The following is a 26,392-nucleotide window of genomic DNA, read 5'->3' on the forward strand; positions in this document are numbered from 1 at the left end:
CTTTGTCTGGCAGGAACAAAGCACTGACTGGTGGCTTTTTGAGTGAGAAATAAGGACTTGTAGCTGGATGTTGAAAGATTTCTTTCTGATACCTGTAGTTTAAAAATCAGTGCAAGTTCTTGTTAACAGAAAATGGAACACCTGCCTCTTTTATTCTTCAAAGGAAACACCAAGCCAGGAGCTCTTCCTGGTGTTTTCATCTGTTTTCTAAAGACCATTCCTGTACTTCTTTCCCTTTCTTCCACTGCATCCTGTCACAAAAGGAGATCATAGAGATATGGCAGCAAGTTGTACTTGAGTCACACTAGGATGGCTTGCTGACTTTCTGTGTGTTTCTTTCCTCTCATTTTAGCCCTGTTGGGGTTCTCAAACTGCACCTCACTATCCCTTGCATTGCACTGCTTAGTAGTGGTCTAGCTGAGCACAGCAAACATGCAGATATGGATTTGAGTGATCCTCTGTTCTGTGCACAGCCTTGCAGTTCTTGAGAAGAGTCCAGGAGCAAAGGTATTGTGAAGTGGGCTGATCAGGGTCTATGGCTTGAGCACAAGAGGAGATGCTGCTTGGCAGCTGAGGTGCATCTAAAGAGATCCTGATACACAGCAGGGAATACCCTGTGTGTTTAATATATGGTGTTTAATGTTTAAGCTCAAGTTGAAGGGTTGGTTTTTTCTTTAATTTCTGTTTACCAGAAAGATCTCAGGAAGGTTTGATAGCTCAACTCTCCATTTGTACATAAACACTCAATTAGGGAGTTGCTTTTCATTTTTTTTTTTGATCAACAGATACCTAAAGATGACTTGTCTACATGTATTTTATAATCAGTTGTAGAGTATGTACTCTACAAAATCAAAGAGTTCAAAGTTTGAATATCCAAACTACTTGGAGATTTTATAGAAGAGAGTATTTACCTATTCCTGTATTCCTCTCCTGGGGATGTAAAAGTTCACTTTCACTAATTCTGACACACTAGCTTTGCCACTGTCAGAATAACATCGGTTAACTTCTTGATTGGTAACTCAGACTTTGGAGCAAATCTAAATCAGTTGTAAAAATCTGGGCTTTGGGGCTTTGTTTTATGGCATGGGTGTTCGGTCAGCCACTGTCCAAGACGGTGCCAGAGAAAAGGTTATCTTTGTGCACTTCTCATTGTTATGCACCGGCAGGATCCTCATCAGAGGGTCACATTACAGTTCATTCAATCAAAGCCGTGGCAGTAGCTGGAGTCTGCCTCAGGTCAATTCCATCCCTTGGGATTTGTAGGGCACTACCTGCAGTTATTTGCGTAATTTTATGTCACATAAGTGCCTTGATACTTTGTAGCAATGATTTCAGAGGAGCAAATCTGTATCCAGTGTGTCTGTGTCCAATGATGATCCAATTATCTCTTCACTTTCTGTCTTATTGCAACCATTTTTATGCATCCTCTGGTGTCTTGGAGTTCATTTTCACTTAGCTGTGATCTAATGTGCATTATTATCTTTATGTTAGTGGTTATAATTAGGTGTTGTATTTTGCTGCTCATGTGGTCGTGTGCTTGTAACAGTGGGAAGCTCTGCCTCTACTTCTGAGGTAATCTCTAAAAGCATTCCCTTGTGCTGCAAGCATTGTTCAAGTCAGGATGAGATAAATCTTATCCAAGAAGCATCTGCTTTTTTCACTGAGAGGAAAGGAATCCTAGGTAACTCCTATCCATATCTAAATTGGTTAGTTTGGTTGAATCCCAACTGGGTGTTGACTTTATCTGTGTATGTTTTCCTGGTTTTGGCTAGGATAGAATTAATTTTCTTCTTAGTAGCTGGTACACTGCAGTGGATTTAGTATAATATGTGTGTGTGATAGATAATGATGTTGCATAGATGTATAAATATATGTTATAAACATATACAAATACAGGCATGTATATGTATGTGTGTGTGTGCGTGTACACAGGTAAATATACGTATATTAAGCCAAACCCAGTTTTGTTATTTCCATTCCAGAATCATTTGAAGAGATTTTTATGAGGCTATTGTACCAAAATAGTCTTAATTTCTAATGTATAAATATGTTTTATACAATGCAGACTCCAGGATATTCTGAAAAAGAGGCACCCAAGAGGTGCTTTTTCAGTCCTGAGGAGAAACAAAAGGCATGAAAACTGACAGCCATGAAGAATATTCGGATTAGGAATACTTGAAGTCTGTATGTTGATAATTATTCCTCTCAAAGATGAATTTCAAAATTTAAGCTGATGTTTTGGTTTAAAACCTTAGATGCAAATGATGAGATGATAATCTAAATGTAATTTTTGAGCTATTTCTTTTTTGGTGATTTTAAAGAGATTGTGAATCACTCATTTCTTGGAAGGGAGTGATTCACAATCTCTTTTAAAATACTAGAAATAGAAATTTATATAATACACATTGCTTCAAAATCATAATTTTATATATTTTAATGGGAATTATTAGAAAGATAGAAATCTGAGGTTGCAACTTCATGGAAGGCAAAATTCTGAGAAAATAGGTAAGAAAGCAAAATAATAAATAAATTTAAAAACACAAGGAGTAAAAAAGTATTATTTACCATTAGAGAAATGAATTTTTAAATCAAAAGATAAAAAAGAGTGTTCAAGAGTGGGGTAAAGGTTTCAGCTTGATTTCAAAAAAACTTTAAGCAGGAAGAATTCAGACAATGTTCTTTGAAATTACCAAGCTGGAGAAAAAAAGGAGGAGAAACAAGTAGTAGATGAACATCTTGAAGAATACAGAGATGATTAGGTGGGTAACCCTTTTTCTCAAAAGAATAAAGTCTTTACTGTGTTGTGCAACACACTGAAGAACTTTATCAAGATATTCATTGTAGAGCTGGCTGTTTGGCTCATATTCATTTAACAGCCACAAACACATGAAGTAGCCCACCAAAACTGCAATGGAATTTTAGCTAATTATTCAATTTCACATCTGACAGGAGTAGAGTTTGCACAGGAAATTAATTTATATTAGCCATGAAACATATAGGTTCATGCTCTACTTTATTATTTCATAGATTTTTCAGCACCATATAAGAAATAGATCTTTCAAATTCACTTTAGGGTGGAACAGTATGATAAGATTTGTCAGGAAAGTTTTAGGTTTCTTCTCCAAATTAGTAAAGTTTTGGAATAATTCAAGGCTGATATCTTGTAGGGTGTTTTTTAAAGGTGCTTTTCCAAGGGAAATAAGTTGTTATTCTGTAACTTTAAATTGTAGATAATTTTGTATTGCTACTCAGATTTAGGACTTGCAAGTTTTTTGTAAATTTTAGGGATAATATGTGTTCATTCAGCTGTCTGAGATGATAAAGAGTAGAATCCAAACTTGAGGCTGTGGAGAAAATCTGTGACTTAGAATCCACTGCTTTCCACATTTGTTCTGAGAAAATTCCTGGTGAACTGGGTGGGGGATTCCTAAGGAAATGGGTGTAATTTCAGTTTGTCTTTAATTTCTAAGAGTGCTAAGGTACTAAACATGGGAATATACATGGAAACTCAAAGCCTCTCTTGTAAGTCATACTTTGAACATGTAAAATTATATTAACTAATGGATTGTGTTTGCAGAGTGTTCTTTTTTGGTTCTTAATCTCCATCAACACAGGTACAAGGTTTGGAAAGCTCTTATGCCTTTTCAGGGCCCAGAGGCTCAGACAAATGTTTCTCCGGTCTCACTCTGACTTCTCTTTTGACTAGCCAGCATTTTATCCAGGTTCTGTGTGTTTTATTGAACTGAATTCTGGTTTTGCACACAGAAAGGAGAACAAAAATATGTTTCCAATTGTGCCTAATTTGTAAGGTTATAATTTCCCTCTTCAATTTCTCTGAGTGAACGCACAGCAGAACTTGATGGTATTTGAATGGTGGAAATAGAAATAGCTCTTAATTTTCATTGTGATTATTGCTATAACATGCAAAATTTCTGAACACTGATAATAATATAATGTTTTTATTTTGTTTTTTGTTTTTAAAGGGCACTATGAGAAGGTGTATGATAACCAGCTTAGCTTGGCCTGCTTTTTCAATGACCCTGAGGACAAATGGTTAAGTAACTACTTTTACGTGCAAAGCTATAACACTGCTCAATTAGTAGAAATTGATGGTGGGAAGAGAAAGGCACAAGCATATGTAAATATGGGCATCATCGAAGAGGAAGAAGGTAAGGCACTGACATCACAAAGCTGCTTTGGATGGCATCTCTAGTTACACAAACTAGGCTGAAATAAAAGAGCTGGGGACATGTAGTTCTGTAATGTTTAATCCTGCTTCCAGTTTACACTTAGATAAACATCCTGTATTTTTGTTCTTTTTTAAATGACTTTCTGGTTCTCTTGACCATAAGTGACACCCTCTTTGTTCCTGACTGTCACATTGGTGTTTGCTTCAGACTTAGGCCTCACCACCAGCTCCCTTTCTCCATCTACATCCTTAAACTGTGAGTCTCTGAAATCAAAAGATATTAATAGAAGTGACCAGAATCATAGAGCAGCCCATGCTCTGAGGGACCTTGACAGATCATCTGATCCCACTTTTCTTGGGAAAGGGAGCCTAAATGAGATTCTTTTAGCACCCTGTCAATCGCATCTTAAAAACCTCCAGTGATGGGGACTCTACCACATCCCTGGGGAGCCTGTTGCAGTGAGCAGTTGTTCTCACTGTAAACAATATTGCTTTCTTATATCAAGGTGAACCTTGTTTCTGTATGTAAGAGCAGATATTACCTTTCATGGCAGAGGGGTTTGTGTGTGGATAGCAGTCTGAGTATAAAAAAGGCATTTTCCTCTGCCTAAAATCCTTTCATGGTGTGGGAGGGCAAGCAATAAGTAAGCCCCAAGTAATTGAATAAAGCCTGTTTTCCAGTTCTAATTTGTAAGTGTACTGCTGCTGCATGCTTAACTATTGCTTAAAATATGTGATTTGTGTAGCTGCTATGGTTTTGTTTCTAAATTTCACTGTGGGTTGAAACAATTCCAACTCTGAACTCAACTTGTGGCTGGTTTCTCATATAAAGTGGCTTCTCTTAAAAAAAAAATTGACAGAAATTAAAATATTTTGTGGAAATAGTCGAATTCCATTAAATGTCTGGTGGAATGGGTGTGCTTTGAAAGATGGTCCCATTTCCCAGCAAAAGCCTGGACATAAAACAAAAAGTCTGCAGACCCTTTTTTTTTTTTTTTTTTTTTTTTTAATTGAAAGGGTGTTGTCCTATTTTTCCTCTTGCTCTCTTACAGCTGACACATGGCACCTTTTTTTATATTTCCTCACATCTTTCTAGACTGATGGTCATTCATACTGTTTTCCTGTGAGCTGTTGCTTTATCTTTCTTGCCTGCAGCAGCCAGACCTGGATTCAATTTTAAAATTTGAGCATGTACCAATAATCAGTAAAATGGAAGGATTACTTTTCCTACACATGGTATCATCCAGGTTCCCAGTTGATAAAATAGCAGTTGCTTAAAGCCCAGCCAGTCACAACCAAGTCATTTTCATTTTGAATGAAAAATGCTTAGGTCGGTTATCTATCTCTTACTCAGTAGAATAACATTACTAAAAATTTGCTGGATTTTAATTTTTTTTTTTGCAACCTTTTTACTTGGTCCTTTAGTTACTAAAAATAAAATTTTAAGAAGGTGCAGACAAGCAAACATTCATGTCTACTTGTAACTTCAAAGGCTCTTACTGAGTGTGACTCACTGCTGTTACCCAAGCACTGCCCAAAAAAAAAAAAAAATTAACATTTTCTACTTTATGATGTCTTAAGCAAAAGTTGTTGAATACTTAAATATCTCCAGGCCCATTATAAAGGCACATAAGTAAAGTTATGAAATAGCCTGAGATGATCAGAGAAGCAGAAATTTTATTTTCCTACTGAAAAATATTAGAAACTTTTAGAAGAGAAGCTTCTTATTAACCTTATTAATGAGAGATAAAGCAAAGTGGATTTTCAGTGCCCAGGGTAAAACTCCACTGAATCGTGGGCTCTGTCTGTTGAAAGTATTTTATTTCCAGAGAGAGAGAGGTAAAAAAAAAACAAAGAAGCTGAGAAAGTAAGCATAGAATTTGCTTTGAGGGACCACTGAGAAAAAAGACAGCAGATGTATTCCATGCACTTTGTATTTTCAAGGGTGAAAAATTGATTCAAGGGCAAGTTCTGATTGGAGAAAAAGTGTGAGAGGACATATTGGGTTGGCATTCTATAATATTCCATCAGTTTTAATGATGTTATAAGTAAAATTTTAATTCTGCTTTTTTTTTTTTTTGTTCAGTTATTTATAATTGGATAATTAATTTGTGAACCAAATTAGTCAGATTCCCTCTTCTCTGGGGGTGTATCTACAGGAATAAATGAAAACATCTGATCCCAGTTATTTTCAGTTCTCCTATCCAATAGTGTATTTTTCATTACTTGGGAAAGGAAGCTGTCTGTATATGCTTAGGACTGATTGCTTGGGAGTATAAAGTTAAACATGGACTTGTAAAGATTGCTGTTTGCCTTGGAAGAAAATCAATAAATTTTCTGGGTAATTTTTGTGTAATCAAATTTAAAGTTCTTTGACTTTCAGCCTGGTCCCTGTCCTAGAGGCTGGATATAACCTGATGTTCATTAATCTTCAAAGCTAAATATTTGTGGTGTTGGTGGTGTAGACTTCAGTCATGATATTTGGATGCAGGTCATTAGTAGCTGCTAGTAAGGGAAAGAAAGCAATAAGAAGTGAGTAGCCTGCTACAGAAACAAATGCAATGTTCTGCTTGGAGCAAACATGATTTTAATGGCATTTCTTCACAGAATGAGATTTTTAAGTGCTTCCCTAAAATACTCTGCCTGTAGAATAAGGTCTGAAGCATTCACTGATTATTGGAGGGGTGTTCAGATTTTGATGCTATTCAATTAGCTGTGCTATCCCCCTTGTTTGTCTTTCCTCAGAGGGCTGATAATAAGTCACTTTATTGCTTTTTGTTACTCATCATTTTACTTTATTTACTCATTTATTACTTATTTTTTCACATAGCTCTTTAATGTGCTGATGTTACTTTCCAGACACTGAAAATGCAATGACCTAACACATTGTTCTCATGTTGAATCCAGAATTACTTGTTGACCAAGTAAGCACAGGCTTTGTGATAGAATCTCTTAAGAAATGTAAGTTTAAAAAAAACCCAAACTTTTCTTCCTGTACTTTCAATGCATTTTCAAAAGTAATATCAGTCATTATATCAGCATATCAGAGAGTAAGGTTATAATCATTATTATTATGATATTATGATATTACTGTGCTTTCTGCTGAAGTTAATTGTGAACCTGAGGTTTACACTGTTGTATCTTGCAGAAGAAACAGTTGGAGTCCACTGAAAAACACAATGTCTAGTATTGTTTTGTACAGGTGCTTATGTCATTGCAATATTTGAGTGCTTTCTGTTTTGTGCTAAATGCTTGCTACCTATCATACATGAAGTGATATGCACCTTAAATATATGCATCCCAAAGTTTAAAATAACTTATATCAATAAAAAGAGCAGAATGAGGGAAAACCAGGAGTTTGTACTTGTAGGAGCTCTTTGCTTCAAATATGTTACAACAAAACCAGATAAATTTCTATATTATTTAAATGCATAGCTCAACCAAGCATCTGAAATTAGGGTGCCTGTCAGTTGCAGTGCTTTGGGAACATTTCTGGATACATTTAAATAACTGCTTGAGAAAACATATAAGTATCACAGTAGAGTCCAATGAATAAAACTTTCACAATTAATTACGAATGTGTGTCAGTGCCACTCCAGAACCTGGATCTCCCCTGCTATGAGAGCTGTAAGATGTGTGGAAATGATGCCATTATTCTCAAGGCAGTGGTGGCTTTGAATTAGTCATCAGATTTATATTCTGCTAGCACATAAGGATCAACAAAAGTGGAGGTAATACTTCATCTGAAGTCTTTACAGGCTGAAAAGATTAAAGCCAGTCAGAACTAGTGAGAGAAAGGGAGCAAGAGCAAAGCAATGTTGGGAATCTCAGAGCTGATTCCCACAACATACACCTAAACCAGAAGCTCAGTTTTGTCCGTGTGTTTTTTAGATTGCAAGCCTTACGAGAGCCTTCCTCAATAAGGAATTCCTTTAGTCCTTTCTAAAATAGCTTCAACATTTCAAAAATCTGCCATATCCTGCAAATTAATGAAGAGTTTATAAGTGCTCAGTCCTAATCCAGCTCTGCCTTGATTATAAACAATGTTAAGATCTGATTGATTTTCAAACAGAGCAATGTTATGGCAGAGTTATCACTTCTGATCACTTTGCACCTAGCCCAAAAATATTAATTAGTTGCACCTGATTTATTTGAAACGGTGTAATTGTTTTATCTGTGATCATGGATAAAATATGGTCTATTTCATGTGTTGATAGAAATTTTTTGATAGAAACTTTTCTGGTTGAAAGACCTACTGAACAGGAGGGACTTAGAAGTTTAATTAATTTGTTAGGAAAGAAACCACCACAGGATTCTTGCAGATTTTAACAATCTCGATTAAAACTGAGGTGTAGGATTTTCCCTGTCACTTTGCCATTTTGTTGAAATGCAAGTTTTAATTAAGGAATTGCAGAAATTGATGGAAAGGTTCTGATTGTTTAAGGGGCATTTCACAGAATGGCTGGATTGGAAGGAACCTCTGAAGATCACCTAGTCCAATTGCCCTGCTAAAGCAGGTTTCACCTGAAACAAGTTGCAGAGGATAGCTTTGAGTTATGAAGCTTAGCTATTAATTACTGGATATATTTGCTGAACAACAAAGATGGTTCATGGCGTTCTTTGGTTTTGGAACATAAAATGTCTAAACTGTTTATTTTCTTGTTCTTAGTCAAGAAATTCTTGCTAAGAATCCATTCTTACTAAGAAATTGTTGATTTTGTATTTTGAATTGTTTATGACAAATGCATTTTAATTGAAAACTGTAATGTATAAATAATTGAGTTGAAACTCAGCATAAATTCATGAGTATCTATGCAGAGGAAATATGCACATTTAAGCAGAATTTCCCCAATTGGTTTGCCTTCAGGCAGAAATAATTTATATTCAGATATAAAAAAGAGAATGTTAATATTGCAAAATGAAGTACTAAAAAGGTTTAAAAAGGCAAAAGTTAAAATTGCTTGTGAAATTTCATATGCTTTTGTGTGTGCACAATTTGCAACTTAATTTTAATTACATAAAAATATAGTTTCTTTTTAAGAGATTCCTAAGTATAGCCAGAATGAAATTTATCTGTGGGATAGGTGTCCCACATACACCTTCTACATTAATAGAGCTTTATGTTGTTATCTGTGCTGCAAGTCTGCCAAGCCCCCTTAAATAGCAAATCCTCCATAGTGTAGTCTAGAAACGTTCTGCTTTACAATCTGATTGCATAATTGCAAACAGCTGGTAAATAAAACAAACCAGGGGGACAGCATTTGTGAAGAGAGATTAAATTCTTCCTCACTACATGTGGAGTGCAGAGCTGTCATTGATAACAGAATTGCTGTGTTTGAACGATCCAGCCTGTCTGTTTAACTGTGTTATGTTTCCCCCATACGGTGTACGGCCAGTAGCTGAGATCTCTTTACCATTGTATCCACAAGCCCAGGTTAGACACTGCAAGAAGGCAACCTAAAATGAATCCAATCTCTTCATTCAGGAACAAAAGCAATTCAGAAAATCTATCTTTTAGATGATCATTTATCCTTTTGTCTGTGTTGGAGATTCTGTTCAGTAAGCAACTTGTCTTGGTACCCAGTTACCTTTGTGATTTTTGATAAAACATAACGCTGATTATCTTTCTCCTTTTTATAATTACATTTGTCATTGTGTGGACCAAAAAGAGGAAAAATATTCAAAGATATATATTCCTATGTAATTTTTTTATAGGAAGCTTGTGTGCTAGTTAAAACGTGACAGTGGCCTAAAAGAGAGTCATAGTTCTAGAGATTTAGAGATTATCTATCCTTTCAGACAGGTTTGTTCTGCATTTGTACAGTTCCCTTTCCTCTGTGCTTCTACAGCACTTGTACTAGGTGAGGTTTGGTGTGTGCTGTGATAAACTAAAGCTGGATGAGAACATGCTGCTCCCTGGCCAAGCAGAATTCTTCTGTCTCAACATGTGTGGCAAGTTCTGTCTGCCTTTTTGTCTATCTGGAGTTTGGATCAATGTCTATCCTCAAGATACTAATTTTCTAAAAACATGGTGGGAGCTCAATGTCCTATTAACGTCTTACCAAATTTGGTTGAAACTCACTCCAAAAGTAGTTAAACAACAGGATGATCATATAGATTTGTTCCCTGTGGAGACTACCCTGAAAGTGTTCATTGTCTGGAGAGAACATACCTATTTATATAACAGACCAAATCCAGTAGTAACAAAATATAGTTGGTTTGTCATGGTATTCCTCCCTCCTTGCCCCAGGTTGCATGTCCCAAACTATAAACTTCTCAGATTTATTCCTAGTTGTGACTATATTTTTTTTTTCCAAACCGCTTATTCAGGAAAAGGCATGTAGGAATAGTTTAGACCTAGGAACATACTCGCTTGTTTCCAAATCCTTTGTCGTTAACTACATAAACCTGTTCCTAGATTTTAAGTTATAAAGAGTCTCCACATCATGCAACTTTAAAGGCAGAAAGAATGGGACATGAAATTCTGTAGTTTGACCATTTAAGGTACTTCCAGTCACTGATTTTCACCATATCAGCTGAAGCTAATTCTCCTTTGTTATTCTGCATTTACTCTGTCTCACTAAGTGTTTATATTGTTTTCTGATTGCTTAAGAATTGAATATATAAGTTGGCTGGGAAAAACTTAATTGTAGAGCATAATTTAAAATATTTACACAGCAAATTGCTAGGAGTTACTCTTTGGATATTCTGCTTTTCTCTGTCAGTCAGAAGCAGCCATAAATCCTTCTAGATTCTTGGGAGAACAGATTGATCAGGTTTATTAAATAATTGAGCTCATCCTCCTGCAAGTGTGCAAAGTAGTTCCCCAGCAAATGACATCTTATTATTACAGGGCTGTTACTGGTATTGAACTAACAAGTACTGTCTTGAATTGCTGTTGTAGAGATTAGGAATATTTTCAGCTCAAATAAGCAGTCTTAAAGTCTGAAAAAAGCTTCAGAACATGCAACATGAAAGAAAAAGGGGCCTGTTAAGTTCATAAAAATATTCTTCATAAAATTTTTTTTTGTTCTTATTTTTAAAAGGTTTTGGTTGGTAATGAGGGTATTTTGAATAAGAGAACTCAGGAAAAATTCTGTAGTGATCCTACTTCTGAAAAGAAATCCTGTGAAAATGTAATACTTTCTACATTATTTTACTTCACTTGATTTAAATCAAGGTTTATTATTAAGCACAGGGAAGTAACAATGTTCTTTACACTAAGAAAAAGTAAGTTTCTTTAATCCTTTCGTGGTCACTCCCACTTTCCTGGCCTAACTCTTCAAATGGAGAATCTTTTAGTTCTTCTATAACACCTGGGCACCAGTCTGTATTCTTGCTTTCCAATAAGCTCTTCAAAATATTCACAGCAGTGCACAGGTGCTGATTCTAAATTCTGTCATTTGCATTGTCATTAAAAGTTTTGACATATGAAAAAAATATCATAAATTAGTTTCCATTCCTAGGTATTCAGTGATTGTAAAGTTCATTTTCAAGTCATAAAACTACTGTAAAAAAGCTATGGCTGTTTACTTGAACAATGAAAGATGTATCAGGAATATTTTAGAAAATATTTGATGTGTGCTTGAATATAATGTGTTACGCTCAGGTGAACTGTTTATATAGGTACTTCTGTATGAATCACATTCTAAATGTTTTTGGTGTCCAATATTGTTCTGTTTGCTTTATGTGCATGTTCATAAGATGATGACATTTAATGAAGAGATCTTTTTAAAGTATTGATAGCCATGAGTAAATTATACTGTGTTTGATCTGTGTTAAAGATTCAAAGTCCAAGACATTTGAATAGAACTTAGAATAAAAATGTAATTAGGTTACATCCCTAAAGTCTGATATATCTTTAAACAAGACTGCAAATGAAACTTTATTAAAACTTCAAATGAATTATTTCTTTGCTTTTTTAAATTCTTTTCCCCTCTCTTCTCTTTCATGTCTATTACTGACATTGCTGCTTGTATTTTACCTGTCTTTTCCAGGGTATTTTAATTATTTACTGCTTAATGACTAGTACTGAGATGAAGCTGCCCTCTCACAGAGATTTTTTTTCCTTTGCTTCAAAGCTTTGAGTGGTCTTGGAATACTGTAGCTGGACCAGCAGTTGTCATCATAAACTTTCCTGGAGGCAGTGTTTCCTTTCAGTAATTGACAAAGGAGGCTGTTTCCAGAGGTGCCTTTCCAGTGTCACTGAGAACTGTTAGGGTTGCATGTCCTCAGCCATTACCAATAATCTGGAGAAGCAATAGGTAAAGCAAACACGAAGCTGTTAATAAAAATATATCTTGCTCTTCAGAGAATCCTCCAGGTTGCCTGGGATCTTAGCAGGTCATTAATCCAACTGCACTTCTGAAGTAAATCATCTGCATCACAGAATAGCTCCAGTGCTGGAGCACTGCATCTGTTAATAAATTTGTTATTGGAAGCTATGGAAAGTAAAGGGAACTGGGTGGAATCTGAATAAAATGTAAACACTGACAAAAAAAAAAAGTATTTAAACCAAGGCAAGCATTTAACACAACTTAGCAAAAAAATTAATTTAGTGAAACTAATCTGCTTCAGTGTCACTCTCTCTATTTAAAAGATAATGATCATATTAATCTTTGAGGTTGCAAATTAATATAACTTGTTTTCATTATTTCTGTTGAACTTAAAAGCCTCCTAAGCCCTGAAAAACAGAATTGCAGAGTATGTGCCATTCATCCCTGAGTTTTCTGTTCTCTTCCCTTTTTGCATTTAGATATCCACCCATAGACACTGAAATATTTGTGAAACCTGAAATGGGAGCATCCCACTGAGTGTGGGCCTGCTCTTATCCAGAGCCTGGAGTCTTGCAGTGTGAGCTTCCTGAATGCGTTTTGCATCTTGGGTAGCCTTTGCATATTGAAAGCACTTTGATGCTCTGCAAGTGTGAAAGAAGGCTTGAATAATATTGTGATGCAAGAATTCCGTTGTCTCTAAAATGGGTGTGTGATCATTCAGCTCATGTTCAACATTGTTTGAAATGTTGTCCTCCAGATTAAAATGGATATATATCAAAAAGTGTTTATTTATATATAATCAAAAAAGTCAGAAGGTGGCATGTGACAAATGCTGCTTTCATAAAATGTGTTAACCTAAAAAGATAAAGGAATTTTAATTGTAAACCAGAATTTTGCATGTTGGTTCATTTGAATGTGAATGTAAGACTGACAAGTTAGTGGAATTTTCATGTGGGACCTGTTTGGTTGTCTTTTCCTTTCCCCTTGCTGGTCCGCAGTGCACCATTCCCAAAGCAGCTGTCATTTCAGCTGCCTGGGGGAAAACCCTCCTGTTTGCAGCTCAGGAGTGCTGGCAGCAGAAGGGGAAAGGATTAGAGAGCAGCCAGGCAGCCAGAAAAGCCAGCATTTTTTTAACCTTGTGAGGTGTCTCTGGGAGAACCCTTAAATAAGCCCTTTTTAGAACAGGTTTGATATCCCAGTGTGCTGGTGGTGTGATACAGAATCTGTGAATTGTCCTGCTGCGGGTTCTACAGTCTACACTGCCCTCTAGGTTTGTGTAGGTGTATTTTGAGTGCTTGAGTTTTAAGGCAAGTAATATGGGTCCTCAGAGGACAAGACTACATATGCTCTAATGCTCACTGGATTACTACAGTTATGATTTTCTTTTCAGACAACACACATTTGTTTAAGTAATGTAAACAGAAATAATGCATCATCCTCTAAGGTGCAGTACCTAAGACTAGCCTGGCAGTCCTTCACCCAGAGAAGGAAAGATAAAAAACTGTCCTTTTGCACTGCAGTCAGTCCACCAATGCTACATCTCAGGTTGTGTGAAGCTCAGCTTTCCTTTTCTCTTTTCCTCTCTCCTTTGTGTCCTCAAGTGCTCTACTTCTCAGGCATGGCTTCAGCTGGCCTTGGGCAACTTGGACTCCAGGTAAGATCTACTGGTGTATTGTCAAACTGGAGGAATGGTCAGAATACGCCCCAATGAGCCAGCATGTTCATTGCAATATTCTTATGAACTGCCTACGTCATTTTGCTAAAGCTCATGGTGGAATCTTTCTTTAAAAAATTTTAAAAATCAGCTTCTCTAAAGCAAATTCATATAAGTTTTTACCCATTATCTTAAAAATACCCACTTTGATTGTTGTCTGATGATTGGTTTTGTTTGAGATGGATCTTGGAGAGTTATGAAACCACAAAATTTTATCTTAAATCCTTTCTGCAGTTTGTTTTTTCAGCTGGCACATGAATTCAGGTTATTGAATGTAGGAGCTGTCCAAGTGGCTTCTTTGTATTTCTTTTCACCTCAGGAGTCCAAGGTGGTTCAAGTGAATGAGAGGTGTTTGCTGAATGAGAGCCTTGTTTTATGTTTCTTGTGAACCCACCTCTGTTAAACACTTTTATAACAATCTCTGTGGCAGACTTAAGTATTTCAGCAGGAGTAGTGCTGTCATAATTGAACATAGAAACTGAGCTAAATACAAGTAGTTCAAGCAGTTAGACTGAAATCTAAGAATTTATCTTTTGAAAGGCAATAGCATTTTTGGTTTTCCTTACCATTAACTGACACTTCAACTAGATTTTTTGTTCTCATTGTATAGTGAAATAACTGATGGCAGAAGATGCTCTAGATTAAAATATGCTACTTTATACTCGAAGTTTATTTTACCTTTAAGTTGTTTTAATCTACAGTGGAATATTTTCTGAAGCCCTCAACAACTGTTTGCAATTTAGAATTAAATGTGCTTCCTGCTTCTAGTGGTGCTGCTGGGGCAGGTTACCTAGCAGACCTGTCACTTTTCTTGTGTAGTTGTTTCTGTGGCGTTATTTTCATTGGCAAATACGCGAGCTGATAGAAAAGGAAATCATTAGGTGCTCTCAGTATTGCTGAGGCATGGAGCTTGAGCAGGTCAGTCACTGCATTTTGCAGATTGTGACATTTTAAATTACCTGTACACTACTGGAAGCAATCTGTGGACCTAATTAACAGCGCACCTAATTAAAATCAGGAATGTATGCATAGAATTCTAGATATTTTTGCACTGCCTTTATTTGTTAAATACCACATTATTCAAATTTGAGTCTCTAATTTCAGTATTGAAAACTTCAGGTTTGTGTGCTGTTTTCTTAAGTGGGAGTAACTTTTTTTTTCCTTCTTCAAGTAATCAATGCACTGCTGAATGAGTTCATTTTAATGCACTCAATCATGCCTCTAATGTTTGTAGCTTACGGGCGCAAGCATCAGTAATGCAGGAATGTTATATGGCTTTAGTTTGGGCCATTTCATAAAATATTCATGGAATCAAAAATGTGCATCAAAATAGCGGCTGGGAGAATTACATTTATGTGCCTGCTTTTATGGCAGCTTCACATTTAAACCCATTTGTGTTAATATCTAGTCAATCTTTCTACTTAAAAAAAAGGCAAAATAGTAGTCTCCATATATACCCCTTTTGGTTTGGTATCTATTTTGTTATAAGAAATCTGTATTTTTGAATTGGATTTTAAGAAGGAGAATTATAAATTAACTTTTAGATGACCTAAAACATTTCTATATTTACAAAATTGCATTGAATTATTTTGCTTGAATGAATAGGTTTAATTTTTTAATTTGAAGCAATTCAGTGAAAACTGTAGCACAAATCTGTCAGAATTTCTTATATTAATATATGACTATTTAAAACTGATTTTCTACTCCCAAAATTATGTTGTGACAATGTTAGCCTCCCATATTTAAGATTAAGCTGTTGCTGATGGGACTTCCTTTGTTATGCCCTGAGTTACATTAAACTATAAAAAATTATTGAAGTGTAAAATTTTGGTAGTGGTAGTACATATGTAGTAAGAGTTACCTTTCTGGTTTTTGATTCCTTTTATAAGAAGAGAAGAGAGACATCAGAGATTCTACAAGTCCATTTGGTATCCACTGAGATCAATTCTGCATGGCAGTGTGAAAATAAATATGCAATTCCTATTAATGTTGCCAACTGAAAATAGCTTTACTGCTTTGTGTAACATTCTGCAAATAGATTTTTCAAACATGGATTTCTTAGAAACACCTTCTTGTTTTTCTCTTTGAATTCCTGGACCTATGAAAATACATTTCTGCAAGCTGTTTCAAGTGATTTTCTTACTCCATTGTTTTTTCTTTTCATTTTTCTTTTTTTGGTCTTTGGTTTTTTTCAGTTCATAATATAAGTAATTTAAAACTCTGCCTTTTCACTGCCTAAGTGAGATAAAAATGCTCTTATTCTCAGAAATGTTCTGCAATTGGCTAATTGCTTTCTTTTAATGTTTTTTCAAGATTTTCGCATGGTGTCTGTAGCCAACACTTGCAGCAGTTCAGTGTTTAAAAATTAGAATGCACTGGCCTGATCAGTTCCAGCTGAACTGACGCATGACAGGGAGTAAACTCACCAGCCCCCTGAAAATATGATTTTCCCACAACATTTGAGTTTCACAGAAGCATTATGGATTAAATAAATAAGCTGATGTGTCATTTGCCAGCAACAAAAGATTTCAGTTTATTTTCATGGAAGAATAAGTTCCAAAGTCTTAAATGTTTTACCTTCCATGAATTTGAGAAATCTCCAAATAGCTCTTTTTATTTGAATGAAACTTCAGTAAGCAAATTCCTAGCCATGTAAGGGCTTTCATGTCAGGAATTCCATCTCTTCCTTGTTTAGGAAATGAGCAGGTATTTTGGCTTTCTGTGCATCACTTTCTTTTTAGTATTTCTGTGAACAGATTGTTTTACATTTTACTGTGTAATCTTTCTTGGTAATTCAGTGAAGCCAGATGTAATATAGATCCATTTGAATATTACAAAAAAAAAATCATATTACTTTATCATTTTGAAGCTTGATGTAGATGGATTGTTTCCAAAGAGGTTTCACTGAGATCTGGCATAAGGAGTGTGGGGTCAAGGCTCTTAGGGTTAGGTCAGCTCCTGAAAACTAGGGGGGTATGGAATGTATGAGTTCCATTTTTAGTCTGGTAGAAACTTTCTCAACTTTTCTCAAGGAGATACTGCAAGAAGGGAACTTGGGTAAGAATCACCACACCTGATGGTTCTAACAACCTGAACAATAGTCCTTAAAATTGCAAGTTTTATTTACCTAAACAATGTGTCCTGTTAAGTTATCATGTTACAGTGTCCAGAGAAACTCAGATACTGTTCAGCTTCATGGTAATACCACTCATTTGTTTGCTGCTTCCCATTCTTACTGAAAGTTTTTGAGTTACACATGGATCAAATTCTAGTAAAGAATCTATTATACATGTATTTTATCCCAGTAACTCAAATGTATGATAATACCCTTTCAGAAGAACAATCCATTTATTAATGAACTTCGGGGAGAATTCCAAGGAAGAGTGTATGTGCTTATGGGAAACTAAGTGAACAAAATGCTGGCTCTACCTATTAACATTACATTTTAAGTCAACTTTCAATCATTTGTCACAAACCCAACATGAGCTTCTTCAATATCTAAATCTGTCTTTAGCGACTTGGATAGCTGGAATTCTGTTCCCTAAGAAGTTAGCTGAACTGGATAGACATAAACTTAGATTGGAAGCCTCTTGAGAATGGACAGGGGTTTTCATCTGGCTTTAGCAAATCTACATGTCTATTTTCTGTTACATCTACTGTCAGGGAGTCTGTTAACAGCTTGTACTAGTTATGATAATTTCCCTTTGCCTTTCTATTTGTGCAGTCTGATGTCAAGCGTGTGATATTTTGGAAAGAATATATAGAATTTTTCCTGTTTTCCCAGTGTTTTGGGCCATCTCTCCAATACCTGTCCCTAGGTAGAATGGAACTGAATAAAGCCTGCTGACTCCCCTTTCACCTGGCACTGCACTCTTCAGCACCTGTTGTCTCCTGTGGGATTCTTACGTGAATTTTAGTCTGTAGAACCATAAAATTATTTGTCTATGACACTCATTTAATTTATTGCATTTTTGAAAGAGGAGTTTCTGCTTGTCAGTTTTAGTTGAACTCGTTTTAATCATCAGAGGAACTTAATATGAAAATAAATTTAATTCTAATAAAGATGACTTATGTTTTATATTGCAAAGTTGAAAGCATGGTTATAAAGGGGTAACATATGCAAAAGACAAATCTAAATTGAGTTAATAAGAGATATCTGTCATAGCTGTTCTGCTGCCTCTAGGTTGGCTGGAGGCCTGGGGAGATAACCTCATTTTCTCAAGGAATGCTTAAAGAAGATTCTTCTCCAAGCTTTTTTCCTTTCCTTTCCTATGACTGGGAAACAACTTTTCTCCTTCCTGGTTTCTTTTTGCAGTTTAAATTCAGCACTGTAAAAAAAGACAGCAAAACAGTAATAGTTCCTTGTGAATCACATCTCAGAAGAGGTGAAAGCTACAAACATATAAATGAATGTATTTTATGGGGTTTTTTCAGCTGTTAATAGAAATACAGTTAATATATTGATGATCTATGGGACAAGATTGCTCCATCACACACAAACTTATGAAGGCAGGGTCGCATTCACAGTTCTCCCTACTACAGAATAGTATTTGCTAAACAAGATATTGTGACCGGAATGCTTTCTTTAGAATTATTTTTACTGTAAATAGTCTTATCTTACCTGATTCCCAGCAATACCCATTATGTATGAGAAAAAGCTTTTCTGTTCTTTCCAAGAGCTTTGAATTTTCATTGTCCAGCAGGTATGGAAATCTGGACAGAATTTTATGCACAGAGGTAAATCCAGCTGAAGGTAGAGGAAAACTACTTGAATGTGAAAATTAATTGAATTCTATCTTCAAACTTTCCTTTGTCTTAAAAATGTTTGAGTAACTTACATTTGAAGACCTTGGAGTATATTACTTCAGGCTCAATAATTGATGTATCAATGGTTAATGCTCTTGCAGTAAATCTACTAGATAAAATCACCAGTTGGCCTTGCAATAACTGTTGAATAAATTACTTTGCATGATAAATTCTTTTTTTCATTGATTAATTTGTTTGAATGAAGTTTTTTAGTTTTTCCCCACAGTTCTGATACCTTTATCCCCCACACTTCAAATCTTTCACCACAGGTTTTCATTATGGAAAAAGAAACTTGAGGAATGGTTTCAGTTGTGATTATTTATGCATAGATGCAATTTTGATGTATGAGAACCACAAAGGCTTTATGAATCTAGAATAAATTTATTTTCTAGAAGATCCTGACATTGCATCCATGGAATCACACCCCTTCAACATTGGGAATTTACAAAGCAAAGCTAATTAAAAATGTGATAAATTTAAATTAGAGCCTTACTGGGTACTGTGAAATTTGATCGTATTTTCCAGTGATCTGTGGGTTATGTATTGAAGAGTCATGAAAAATCTGTGGAATCTTTGACTGCAACTTACTTATAATGATAAAATTATTATAGACTACAAACTTTGACAATTTTTGATGATTGCACTGATTTTAATTATGAATGATGTTTTCCAGGTCATGTCACGAAAGCTGCGGAGCATTTTGAAACATTTTATGAGCTAACAGAGGGCACATCATGGAAGGATGAGACAGGCTGCACTTACACTTCACTGGCATGTCAGCATCTCTGGAGAATTTATACATTGCTAGCAGACAAAATGCTGGAAAATAGACAACACCAAGAGGCCATCAAAATGCTAATAAAAGCTTTAAAGATGGCAAAAGAAGGTAGGTGGAAAACAGTGCTTTCCCATTCCTTGATTCAATGTGCAGGTCATGATTTTCCCAAGAGTAAAGTAGAAATTGTCAAGGATTTGAATGGGTGATTGTTTCCTATGAAACTCAAAGACAAACACTATCTGTACTCTTGTAGATCTCTGTGAAGCAGAAATGCCTTCTTGCTAACTACAAAGAAACTTTTAGGTTCCTCAAAGCTTTATCTCCAAAAAAAAACCTGACAACCTTATGGGAACTATAATATAAAACACTGAACCCATCATCAGAAAGTGAAGTCACTGATGGAAGCTGAGGTCACTGATTTTGATTGGCTAGTCACTGTTGATTTGGCAGTTTTTGACTGATATTATCTGCTGGAAAAGCTTTTCATGCTACGTAGTTACTTTATACTTGAAAAGACAGGTTTTTATCGTAAGCAAACAAAATTTTCTATCTTAATATACATAAATGCTTTTAAACATAAAGTAAAAAAATTACAGAATCACAGAACAATAGAGGTAGGAAGAGAAACCTCTGGAAATCATATGCATAGATAGATATGCAGGCTGCTCAGGATTACATCCAGTAAGGTTTTAGTATTTCCACAAGTAGAGCCTCCATAACTACTCTGGAAAGATTTACCACTGTTCAAACACCCTCACAATGAAGAAGGTTTTTGTTTAAATACATATTAATTCAATATTTATCAGCAGATCCATTAGTTTTTTTAATTTAATAATGTATGCCAAACATATAATCTGTGACCCAGTCTTTGACTAGTAGTTGGAATAGATGAACTGAAAAAATGAAAATACTTTCCAAATTTAAAAATAAGTTCTGCGGCAAATAACACTGTGACTGTATAGGTCATAATACAAGCTTGTAGTGTTTTCTACTTGTATTTTCTATAATATATGCTTAAATTACTGCTACAGTTACACTCCTCTTACTATTAGGTACAGTAACTAGAAGGACTGCTATGGAATTACATATGAATGTCTTCTTAATGCTAGTGAAAACTGCTGGATATTAGGTGATTGACAAAATGGATCTTACATCTTTCCAAAACTTTTTTTGACCAGGCACGTGTTCTGGTTCCCTTTTTTCAAATTTCAAACCAATCACTTTCACAGCTTCCTGAGGCATGTAGCACATATGCAATATATGTAGCACATGTGCAATATGTGAGCTGTTGTTCTCTTTAAATTTAAGTTTTAGGAACTTCTTTCTGAGGAGTTCTCCAGTCCTCATTCCAGAGCCACACTGGCTACTGGATGTTATCTGCAATGTCCATTCCTGTCCTTCTGGACCATCATCTGTGTTTATGCACTTTAGGAATTAGGATCAGGTATTACCTGCTTCGGACTGTCAAATCCTCCTAAGCAAGGAAGAAAGTTCTTTATGTCCCTAGCAACTTTTAACTACTATTCTTCTGTGAAATTGTATTTCTGTATCCTTTTCTCTTATTATGCCATTTAAGGGATATTGAATATTGGAAAAGACCATCAGGTTTTTGATTTACAGGCTTTTAATCATTGTAAGTAACATATTAAATGCTATAGATAGAGCACTGCTGTGTCCTCAGTAATTGTTGTCATTCAGAGAGTTTCAGAACTAGGTGTAGGCTTCTGTGTGTTTGGACAGAAAAGGCTAAAACTGTAAGCAGATAATCTCCCTTTTCATTGTAACTGTATTTATTTATGCATTTTACAAAATACTTTGATATGCATTTATTCTTCAGGTTGATTTTTCACTATTTATTGTGTTGGAGCAGATGGTTATTGAGCAACAGAGAAATTGGATTTTTGGCTTTTTTTAATATCATTTCATCAACAGGGTTTTTTTTTATGGCTACTCATGTTCTGGAGCGAAATTTTTGGATATAGTGTGATAATTTAAGAACTACATAATTAGCTTATATTTATTTTTGTATCAAATAGATGATTTTCTCTTGAAGGAGCCATGCAAAAGAACCAGCAAGCAGTGTTTGTTAGACTGGTATCAGTGAAATAAAGCCCAGCATGGAAAGGTGGGATGCACCTTAGCAACAGCCTGTCCAGGATTTTCTATAAGTACTGCTTGCAAGTATAAGTTAACTTTTTTTTTTTTTTTTTTTTTTTTTTAGCTCTTTTACCCTACAGTAGCTAGTAAAACAAACAGGAGAATAAGAAAGATGAGAATGATCAACTGGTGGTTCTCTCTTGGTGTTTCACCAAGATTCACATTAGCAAAATATGTGGATTGAGATACATTTTGTGTTTTTACATTAAGGTTTATTACCTATTTGTACCCACTTTTATTTTATATGGAGTATATATAGAGAGACTAGTATAATTTTCTAATGTGAAGACACTAGGACCATGATTAAACAATTAATGCCAGAGAACCTTACACATGTTAATTTGATTGTACTTTATTACTGGAACATATTTTCTCTGACTTTGCTGAACTTCCTTGGTGATCTCCATAACCTTTATTATTAATTACTACTGTATGTTTTCAGAAAGAGACACATGTTGGGGTAAGGAAAGGGAAAAATTTACTACAGCATTTTAACATCTGTGTCTTGTTTAAGAACCTGCAAGAGCTTTCTGCACCGATGTCATTTTGTGCAGATCATGCTGGTAACTCTGCCTTTTACCCTTCCTTTAGGAGGTGATATAAAGATGCACGGAGAAGCAGCCTATTGCTTAAGTCTAGCGTATCATCTTTCTGGAGAACATGAGACAGCATTAGCAGTAAGTTTATTCTTTGCTTTAGCTTTCTCAATGTCCTCCTCTCTCTCCTCAGCATGTTTAGCATTTGCAGAGTGGAAAAAACTTGGAGAGACTTGGCTCATGGACCTTGTAACTTTATCTAGTTCTGTAGGCAGGGACCCATGTGGCTCTAGCATTTGTGGTTCCAGTAAATTCCAGAACTGATTGAGTTCAGGTTTTCATGCTTGGATCTGTAGAAATTGAACATAAATTGACAGTTCAGGTTATATGTGACTAGCCTTCCTTTTCTTGTATATGTGTGAATATCAAACAGTCTCTTTTGTTAGGTTTTTAAAACACCAGTTTTGCAAATTAGTTTGGTACAGAGTATTTGTGAGAAACAATGAAAAATATATCAGTTCACATACTGAGATTGTTAGAACTTCAGTAATTTAGAAGAAATATTAATTGCTCTTGAAAAGCTGTAATGCTGATGTAATTCCTGGTGTGGATACTTGATTTCAAACTCCTCTTCTGATGTTTCCCTTGAGCCTTAATAATTCTAAGACAGTGAGAGCTTTGCATGTGGAATTCTAATCTAGAAGGAGGGTTTCCTTGCTTCCTCATAGGTCGGGGTGAGAGGAAAGGTAAGCAGAAACTTGATTCTTTTGTGCCAGTCATCAGTCACAGTCCTCCATGATCCTCTTAGAAATGTGGAAAATAAATTTGAATATTTTGTTCATAATTATTGAAATTAATCAGGTGAATAATTTCTCTTTCTGTTTGTTCTTGTAACTGCAGAATGACTCACTATTCTATTAATGAACTTGTTTTATAGAGGTCATTCATTGTGGATATTTGTTGTGATGGTTTTTGTTTCATTTGTTTTTCTCAGAAGTAGACCAGTAGAAGTCCCAGAATGAATTCACCATGTATATCAATATTACTTGCTTGGCTCTTGCAGTGTAGGATGTGTTCTAGATTTCTGTCTGATTTCATTTCTGTTATGATTTTTTTAGAAGTTATTGACCACCTTTATGCATTATTCTTCAATGCTGAAAGTCCTATCTTCTGCATAAATCAGTTGAATGCTGGAAAGGGGGAGCCTGTTCTCAGTGAATTGCAGTTAAACCTGCAGCTGAATGTAAAAATACTTCAAAACTAAAAAGCTACAAATAATTTTACAAAATTGTATCTAATATTTGCAACAGCAATGAGAATATGGTATTTGATCTTTTACAAGAAGGCAGTGTGATAGATTAGACAAGAATATTTTGTACTTCAGTTTACCTGCAATTGTTTTTTGCCTGACAAGCATGCTGGCATTCTTACTTGAGCAACTTTTCTCAGACTCTCAGAAAATTAATTTAACTTTTAATTTCACATAATATACTTTGGGAATTCTGAAGACTAGCAAGATAAACAAATGTGCTAAACGAAGATCTTAATCTCTGCAGAAAATACAAAGGATCAAACTACCCTTGAAAATGTCAAAAGTGTTAGTTGTCCTGGCATTGTTTCCTCAGAATCAATTTTGACTACGTTTTGTGGCTATTCCCTTCTCTTCGTTGTTCTCACATGTCTCAAAAAGTTACAGAAATCATTTGGAAGTTGCATTTCTTTTTGTTGCATGCAGATTTTTTTTTAAGCAAACTTCTGAAACCATGAATTTTTTAATGTACTGATACTCATTTTAAATATGTAACCAATAGGTAGTACCTAATGTTTTCAATCCTACAAAAACACCTGACAGTTAAGGAAAGCAATGTGCAAGGACATTATGGTCTCTCTAGTACAAAAACAAGTTATACATTATGTTGAAAGTATAAAATATTATTTTAACAGTAATGGAAATACTAATATTTTCAGTGGTAATAATACAGTGGCATTTTCTAATATAATGGCATTGCCAATAATATTACATGAAAAACTTGTAAAGCACTTTTGTTCAAAAAATGCACTGTGTTCTCTGGGATGAAGAAAAAGGGGTACAGTTTTAGCTCCTTTTGTCCTTTGCGGTGATCAATACAGACAGCAGTAAAGTATCCGTGCTTGATAGTACTGTTGAGCAGAAGTTGTCTTCATTCTCCAGTTGGAAATCATTGCCTGAAATTTCCCCTTCTGTTCTCAGTTTAATGGTCTCTGTATCCAAGGGGAGCTCAGATGCTTACGGAGATGAAATCATTGCTTCCTGTTCCCAGGGGCCCACTGGTTATCATTACACATAACATGCAGACAATACTGCTAGGAGCCAGTTTGCCTCATGGTAATATGTAGTTCATCACCAGCTTCTGTAGCATGCTAAAGAGGTCTTGCCACACAGCTTGGGACTATTCGGATGTAGACTCAGGGGTCTCAGCAGTTATTTCCCTGCTTTGCATCAGTTTTCATCTTCTTTATCCCTTTGTGCCGTGGTCCACCTCAGGCAGTCTCCTTCTAGGGGAATCTGAAAGGAGCAGCTGTTACAGGCATCATTTCCTCCAATTGTTGCCACTTGGTTCCTTTTGCTCTTTAGCCTCCCTCCCCCAACATGCACACGCAGGATCATGCATATGAACTTGTTTCTCTCTCATTCGTGTCTTCTAGCAGGGCAGAGAAGCATATGTTCAAAATAGTCATTATCTGATGCAGTAATTAAAGACTGAAATGATTAAGCTGCAGCCTATTCTATAAAAAAATGCAGTCCCTTTGTATCAAATGGGCTGATTTTGTTAGAGAAGGTTTTTATTTGCTAGGGACTTGGTGTTTAACATGATTTGATTTGGTTTATAATCTGTATAATAAGTTTAATTTGATTTGATATATATGATTGATTTCAGTGGAGCTACTCAGATGTAAAAATATAAATGTGTGCTAGTTTAAAAACCTGAAAACTAATTACGTTCAATAACAGTGGGGTATGTTCATAATATTTTTCATATCATCTGGTTTCTGATTTTATAATCAAGCCTAATGGGTTTACAACAAAATATTAATAGTTCACATTATATAGATCTCATCTTAAACATTATAGATTTTGTCATGGAGACTTCTCCATCTGGGCTAATTTTAAAGTAAAAGTTGCTGTTTACTTGTTTTTTCCTCAGACTCATTATATAAGCAGAATATTAAGTGAAATATTTCTGTGTCACTAGAAATATTGCATAAGGTATTATAATCTAATGCTTCATGTGAGATTTTTTTCTTAGACTGGGCTTTCAAGAATTCTTCGAAGTGTAGGGTATCATGGATTTTTTTCTCTTTCAATTAAAGTTGCATGCCAAATCATTAGGAAAAATCCAGTCCTCGTTCCTCATCCAAGTGTTAGGGTTTTTTTCTAAGTGTTCCTTTATTTTGGATATTGAATCCCGTGCCTCAGATATGTTATACGTTTAAATAATAGAGGCAATGTTCATGAGTACTGAGACTCATGCCAAGCTAAATGTGGTAATTTATGACATAATGCTGTCTGCATGAATTGTCAGAATTACAATACACAAGCCACAGGCATAAAATTATCAAGAAAATTTATGAACTTGCATAGACATCTTCCCATTCAAAATGACCCTGTTACAGGAATCAGAGGTGATTAATGGCCATAAACTTAATTTCAGAAAAAGTCTGTGTCAAAACAACTGGGAGTTTTGTGTCCTGTGGTGCAGCTGGAGAGAATATGAGAGGGGTGCAGATATTCTGAATTTGGTTTGTACTGTCCATTTTATCTGATTACAACTGTTATATCTCATTATATGGATTATGCCCATATGGATGGATGGATGGATTTGGTAAATCAAGGAGGATCTTAGCAAGTAAAAGAACTCCAAAAAGTAGAGTGAATATTATTCTCTTTTCTCTCAA

At 35.3% G+C, this 26,392-nt stretch overlaps 1 protein-coding gene across 1 annotated transcript in view; it reads left to right on the forward strand.

Moving 5' to 3' along the window:
* The window catches only part of TTC29 (tetratricopeptide repeat domain 29), a 122,696-nt gene that overhangs the window by 20,932 nt on the left and 75,372 nt on the right, over positions 1 to 26,392 (forward strand). The window contains exons 4-6 of the mRNA XM_041489252.1: positions 3,984 to 4,169; positions 19,659 to 19,871; positions 22,512 to 22,597. Of these exons, the coding sequence (XP_041345186.1) occupies positions 3,984 to 4,169; positions 19,659 to 19,871; positions 22,512 to 22,597 (485 nt within the window). The remainder of the gene's footprint in view (positions 1 to 3,983; positions 4,170 to 19,658; positions 19,872 to 22,511; positions 22,598 to 26,392) is intronic.

Source organism: Pyrgilauda ruficollis, unplaced genomic scaffold (assembly GCF_017590135.1).
Source record: "Pyrgilauda ruficollis isolate IOZ18807 unplaced genomic scaffold, ASM1759013v1 scaffold91, whole genome shotgun sequence".
Classification (NCBI taxonomy): domain Eukaryota; kingdom Metazoa; phylum Chordata; class Aves; order Passeriformes; family Passeridae; genus Pyrgilauda; species Pyrgilauda ruficollis.